This window comes from Prosopis cineraria, unplaced genomic scaffold, assembly GCF_029017545.1.
Source record: "Prosopis cineraria cultivar Desert tree isolate PC_DT_omini unplaced genomic scaffold, ASM2901754v1 PC13, whole genome shotgun sequence".
Taxonomy (NCBI): Eukaryota; Viridiplantae; Streptophyta; class Magnoliopsida; order Fabales; family Fabaceae; genus Prosopis; species Prosopis cineraria.
The window spans coordinates 4508462-4515323 of record NW_026555344.1 but is presented as its reverse complement, the minus strand read 5'-3'; the positions used below and the strand labels follow the sequence as shown (position 1 = coordinate 4515323).

The following is a 6862-nucleotide window of genomic DNA, read 5'->3' as shown; positions in this document are numbered from 1 at the left end:
ATCACCATGGAGAATTACTTTCGCTGATGACATTATTAAGTCCTCATCAAATAGCTTGTTTCTGGTAATTAACCTGGGTCTGATTGTAGTTCTAAGTTAAATTGCAATCATTATCAAGGGAGTTCCGTCAAGAAATCAATTTGATTGCTTAAACAGCCGCGAGTATAGTGTGGTCACAACTTGAGATAATCTTTCTTGGGAAAACTTGGTCTCCACAAACTTTGAAGGTACAGCAGCACAGGATTGTTCATCTGGGTCCATTTCCAAAGGTAATAATTATGAATTTGTTACAAAATCATTCAAGAGCTTGACCTAACTCGCACCAACCTCATAATGATGACAAAACCCAGAAGAATTCACAGCCCTACAACCACTTCCGGAATAAAATGAACAAATTATTCATGGAGCACATGAAGGTAATCAAACATTCAATTATAACATCAATGATACAGCAAATAATTTCTTTCAGATGAGAATGAATCATCTTCTTGGTTTACTTTTCTAGTAGGTTCATTTCCAGAACCTGAACTTGGGAAACCAACGACAGTTACTCTTCCCTCACCGGACATCATGTTCATCACCAATTCTAGTATAGTTACAAGATTGACAGGTTCAGAAAAACTCGAAAATCACTGCTTCTGTTACAGTTAGTTACAAAATTATAGGGATTAAAAAACGCCCAACATGAGCAAATGAATGAAATCTAACCTTGATGCTGTGGATTTACCTATAACACTACCTCTGAAGTTCTATGATCCTCTTCCATCTCAAGTTCTTTAATTAGCCTTTCGATCTGCCTTATGTAAACCGGCATGAAGTGATCACTAATCATGGTCTGTGAAAGTCTCACCTTACTGTATAAAGACCTTGAAGTTAGGAAAATCCCAATCTTGGTCTCGTCTGGCTGGCTTTTGTCTGAACTAGAAGAGATTGGGCCAGCTTCATTTTCACACTTCGTTGGACTAGAGCTTAGCGTAACAATGTGCATTATCCTTCCTGGAGGGAAGAATCTGTGAACTTCCTTCACTTTTGAAGCCGAACTCAAGGTTTCGCTATTAGTTTCCTCCTCCATGGCTTCCACTTCTTCTTCCCTTATCTCATTTTCAACTGCAGCCTCCTCTCCTTCAGTTCTGTCACGCAGCTCATGTTTCAGTTGTTGCCATAGCTCCGCGTCATTCATCTGATCACCGTCATTAATGTCAACATCCCCCTCAGCATCTGAATTCATTTTACTGATACAAGAGCACTCTCCTACAGATGAAGGTACAGGTGAGTCTTTATTCTGGACTGCATCCCCATGCATGCCCTTCCTGGAAGATAGAAGTGGTTCAGAACTTTCTTCTATGGCAAAGGCTGAATATTTTGAAGAGTTCTCCTCTTCTGTACAGTTTGAGCGTGCATCCACCATGACTTGGCAACGGGGACCCATGCATGACCAAGATGAGAGGCCAAGGGCAGGACGTCTCCATGCTGCCTGAGCCATGCTATGAGCCCTCCTCATCACAACCTATAGTCGCTTAAAGTTCAATTTGGGAAGTATAAGTAAATAAGGATGAGGTAGTAAACTTTGGATACAACCAGGCCAAACAAACAAACAAAAACCCATTTTATAACAGAATCAAGAAGACCAAAAAATTAATTCTCCCAAATCATGCTTATGAATGAAACGTAGCTGGTAGTGCTTTTATCTTGAGGAGTAAAGGTCAATAAACATGATTTTGTTCAGTACATAAGAGAGAAAAACAGAGATATTTTTCCCAATGTAAAGTTTATTGAGTCCTTCTTTAGGCAATAATGCGCTAGTGATTAATAACTGGTCGCACGAAAAGAAGAAAGATACCTGGGTACCATTTGAAACTGGTTGTAAAATTGCCCCAGCTCCAGCAACTGTTGCTCTGGCAGTGGCAATGGATGGGAGGTGTGAACCCAGTGCTGAAGCAGAACGGTAAACGGTACTGAGAATTCTTGTCTGCTCAATTTGATTCCTCAAGTCATTTATCCATGCTGATGCTGTCACCTGCAAATAACAAATTGGACAAATGAATTCCATACACATGTGAAGCAGAATAACCCAAAATACACGTATTTGTGCAAATGATTAGAAGCCAAGCCTAATACTTTATTGAGGCAGCTAAATCAGCTGCAAAATGACTGCGCTAAAGAATTTGACTTCATGAGATGGTTATTGATCAAAGTTTCTGACACAGCTCCTTTCACACACAGTTCTAAGGGTGATTAAAGACGTTCATGACCATCACTGTGTCGCTGACAGCCTGCAAACTAAATTGCAGAGTTTTCCTATAGCCCAGCACTGTTCACCCTAAGGCTTTTGAAATTGCTTTCAGCAACACTGACTTCAAATTTATGCTCTCCAACAAGCATATGAACAATTTTGTGTTTAAGATTTTGTTAGCTACCATAACTTAAACCAGACAAAGAGCAGTGACCAAAGGTCAAGTCTTCCAATAAACAGAAATTGCAATCTAGCACTGCAAGGTATGACATACTGTTCTACACCTAGAGCCTATAACAACATTTTCAAATCTCATAGAAACCTGCACAAAATAAAGTACACAAATTTGAAAATGACCTCAGCACGCAAATCATCCACAGAAGCAGCAGAGAATGTAGGCACCAAATCAGCTCCATTTATAACAGAAGTAATAAAATGATTGCCTGATTCTGCCAACTCCCACGTCATACAAGCACCTGCAAGAGTAACAAGCAGTAAACACCAACAATTGAAGGATACTCACTATCACAGTTATAAAGTATAAACCAATATAATTCCAAATGATTCAGGTTATTGGCTTAGTATCCATAAAATTTGAGTATAAGCAGAGTCATTTAAGAACCAAGGAATACAGTATCTGAGACAAACCTGGAGCAAATGTAACACAACTAGTCTCTGACAATTCCTTTTGCTCTCTTAATATAAACGTTAGAAGTGCTGCTGTGCCTCCCCCCAAAGAATGACCTACAATCTACAAAGAAGACCTTCAAAAAATAGTCCTGGAAACATCAAACTAAAGCAATAAAAGCATATCATACCCAAAAATAAATAAAAGTTTGAGGTATGGCACACCTTGACAAAAGTGAAAATTTCAGAATTAAATAGCCACATAACATATTATATACTCCGAAACAATTTCAACTTCAAATAAAACAACTCTTTTTTGTTGGGCTATATAATCAACAGTGCTCTCATATGATTGTCAAATTCAAAATAAGTCATGACCACAATCTCTAACATCTTCACAAGCACTAGCCATCCACAATTGACCACTAGATGAAGCAAGAGAACACGAAGACCATCTCCATCATTAGCCCTTAGTAATCAAATAGAATCAATATGAGTAGAGGGGAAATGATCTTTACCTTAATTTTATAGTCAGGGTTTTTGCCAAGTGATTCAATAAGACAAGGAGTAGTGATCTTTGCAATCCATCGAGCAGCTGCAACCATTCCACAATGTGCATAACCTAAGACCAAATCCCTCACACCGCCCTCATGCACTACAGCGTGATGAAATGGCACCACAGCACCTGTAGCAGCTGTCAGAGTATCCTTGATACTATGTGTACCACGAATCAACAAGAGAAAACATCTGGTCTTGTGATCAGCAATTACTGTAAATGCTGGCTTCAAAATCTGCATGAGAAATAACCAGACAATTAAGACAAATATAGTCCTCTGAATCCAAAAAACAGCAGACAATATGGACCTCTCAGAATCCCCGGTACAATTGTACAGCTCTTTGAAACCATTTTCTATCCCTTAAAAACAACAGCATCTAACACCTCAGCCGCCCACCCTTACACAAAAGAAAGGAATGTAAACAATGATATCAATTAAAAAAAAAAAGGCACTTACTCCTGCTTTAGGCTCTTGAAGGAGAACATTCTCTTCAGTGTAGCCAGTTTCTTCCAGAAACAGAGGAAGTGGCTTCTTTGAAAAATGCCAACAGAGTTCCAGCAAATATAAGAGATATTCAAGTTCAGCAGTAATCTCAGATCCTTTCAACCGTATACTATCTCTACCACCAAATACACTGTCAACGAGAAAGTTTCCCTACGAAGTTTCACCATGGAATGTTAATATTTAAAGTAGTTAAGAAATAAATAAAATAATAAAAGAGGAACGTTGAACCCATAAAACCCAAAACATTCGTAGGCCATCAAAAGAGAGTTGAAGCTTGGTGAAAATAAGTTCCATATTTTTTTTTGGCCAAAATAAAGTTCCATAACTCTGTTGATAATTCTAAAGAGATAAGGATCCCATGTCAAAAATCAGAAACAATAAACTTTGGACTTCCCCAACATCAATTAAATAAGATTGTGAACCTTAGAATGGCCTCCCGATAATTCAGTTCTAGTTCCACTTGAAAACATGCATCTTTCCTTGATATTTTTCATCCTACTATCAATAGACCTAATCTAAACAAAACACACTACAATTTACTAATGTCTTTCAGCTAAAAAAGACAAAGGAACCAGCAAGGGGGCAAAAAAAAAAAATAATAATAATAATAATAAGAAAAAGGGAAAGGAAAAAAAAAAAAAAACTCACTTACCTGTCTCTTCAATAGAAAGGTTATACCAAATGCCAAATCTCCAATGGGCCACTTCCCAAGAGTCTCTGAATATGTAAAACGGAGAGTCTCTGACAGTGTTGATATTGTCTCCAACCAAGTAGCAGGGGCTTGAATTAATCTATGAGAAACACGGTCAATTCCTAATGGCATCTTCGTGGGTGCATCAGCACCACTATAATTGTCTACATTATATTCCTTGCTTGTGCAACACTGTAATCTCCGATTCAACGTATAGTATAAGAGAGCCGCTGCGCCGGCCGCAGTAGCCACGGTTGCAGTTGCCATGATTGTGTTATCCCTATAACAACAGTCCACAATTCCATACATTAATAAAGGACGCCAAAAAAGTGGTATTATATGTGATTAAATACAGTTGGGGAAAAAAATCATATGGTTTCATCATTTTCCAACTTCAAATCCTTCATCTTCCTTCCCATGAAAGATTAAATAAACTAAATTGATGAAATTGTTGTAGCATCAATCATAATTACAGAAACAAAGTTCGTGAGAGATTGAGCCTGACATTTCCCGTTCTTAGAGGCGTTCGAACAGAAGAAACTACATGGAGCGCAAGGGAGAAAGTAGCTTGAACCAGCACACTAATAAAAATAGATGTTGAAAAAATCAGATTTAAAAATACAAACAATTCATTAAGAGGGAAGAGACAAAATCATCACAGGGAAAACTAACATTATATATAAAAATAAAGGAACTCTATGAAGAACATGAAGAGATGCAGAATCCTAAATCCCCTAAAGATAGAAAAGCGGAGAGAGAGAATTGAGAGAACCTGGAAAATCAGATTTTGGTGGCCAAAAATAGGTTGTCTCGAAGGCATTAAAATTTTCCACTGAAGCATCTAATTTTAACGAATGAGATATTCAATTTTACTTCAATGCATGTCTAATTTGAACGCATGAGATTTTCAATTTGGCTTCAATACATAAATATATTGAAATAGAAACAGCGTTTGTTGATTGCAATTGTAACTGCAACAAATCAAAAGCAGAAAGAGTTGGTTTAACAGTGACGCGGCGCACGGGAGATGGTTGAAGATGAAAAAGGTACTAACGGACGTGATGGCGAGTGGCGACTGCCAACCAGTCGGTTCTTCTATTTTTAAATTTATTTTTGAGCATATATTTATTTATATATTCATGATTTTATAAAATTATATACACAAATTTGTCTGCAAATTATTTGAAGTATTAAAACTTGTTCATCATATTAATGTTAATTGATGATTCGTATGCATTATAATATAAATTATGAAAAACCAAGTTTGCTTGAGGTTATCAAAATTACGGCGCCAAAAAGCTCTTGCATCTCCTCCGTTCAAGCTTCAAAGTTTCAATGTTATCCACGTGATAGTTGATTTCTCCCTTTTGATATGGCTTTGAAAATGGCAAGAATGTTTGATTGCAGGAGTTTTGTTGTGAAGGCTTAAGGGTGCTTAACATATTTATTAGAAGATTTCAAATTTTAAAAATAAAAAATAAGATATTATATCTAAATCACGATATAAGTAATTGTTAATTAATTTATACTTTTTAAAAAAAGTTTATTAAAATATTAATTTATAAATTTTTTTATATCTTTTCAATTATATCTTTGAATGGAATAAATATAATATGATTTATTTAAAACATCATAATTAATTATTTGAGTAAAATATATTAAAAAAGAATATAATTGAAAAAAATATAAAAGCCTACCTAAAGGGAGTTGGGGAAAAAAAAAAACGACTATATTGTAATCTAAAGGGACTTGGGGGGGAAAAAACCTCTGAAGCCGTAACATAGCTCGTAGGGCTACACAAAAGACAGGACGGCACTGGACTTCACCCTAACCCGAAATCCGGTCTCTTTCATGAAAAAGACTGGATTAGGCAACCCGTAGTCCAGTCTTGTTCAGTGATAACCCGAAGATTAACAGGACCGGACTTGGTCCATAGGACTGGGAGACTGGTCCTGTCAGTCCAGTACTCACTTAGCTTTTTTTTCCTCTTTTTATTCTATGAGAGGCAATAATCCATTCTAACATAATAAACTCAATTAAGATAGTAAAAACACTTATAATAATAATAAATCCATAATAATTTCTAACAATAAGAAAAAAAATATTTTTGTTATAGTCTAAATTATTTAAATTTATAAACTTTAACAAAAACAGTACTCAACAAAATTCAACAACATTATATTACAATAACAATTTAGAAACAAACTTAATAAATCTTTATGCAATCATCTCCTTAGCATCAATTACACT

General features: G+C 36.2%; 1 protein-coding gene across 4 annotated transcripts; it reads right to left on the bottom strand.

Annotated features, from left to right (window-relative positions):
- Nucleotides 1–411: 411 nt before the first annotated feature.
- On the bottom strand, nucleotides 412–5872 carry LOC129291233 (uncharacterized). 4 transcript variants are annotated; one of them, XM_054928495.1, is made up of 9 exons: nucleotides 5385–5872; nucleotides 5118–5193; nucleotides 4574–4892; nucleotides 3874–4071; nucleotides 3379–3651; nucleotides 2882–2984; nucleotides 2591–2709; nucleotides 1841–2017; nucleotides 412–1507 (listed from the first exon to the last, which is right to left on the bottom strand). In XM_054928495.1, coding segments are annotated over exons 2-9 (1971 nt in total). In that variant the 5' UTR covers nucleotides 5120–5193; nucleotides 5385–5872; the 3' UTR covers nucleotides 412–727. The 4 variants fall into 4 exon arrangements, with proteins under 4 accessions (XP_054784470.1, XP_054784469.1, XP_054784471.1 ...); XM_054928494.1 differs by having other exon boundaries at nucleotides 4574–5193; XM_054928496.1 differs by lacking the exon at nucleotides 5118–5193.
- Between the last annotated feature and the right edge of the window lie 990 nt (nucleotides 5873–6862).

Bases quoted from the DNA above. Each gene is read 5' to 3' on its own strand.
- LOC129291233 (XM_054928494.1), bottom strand. From the start codon at position 4,921: ATGTATGGAATTGTGGACTGTTGTTATAGGGATAACACAATCATGGCA. The intron at 4,072-4,573 runs GTAAGTGAGTTT...GAAACTTCGTAG, and splicing joins CCTTTCTATTGAAGAGACAG to GGAAACTTTCTCGTTGACAG. The intron at 2,985-3,378 runs GTAAAGATCATT...TCTTCTTTGTAG, and splicing joins ACCCTGACTATAAAATTAAG to ATTGTAGGTCATTCTTTGGG.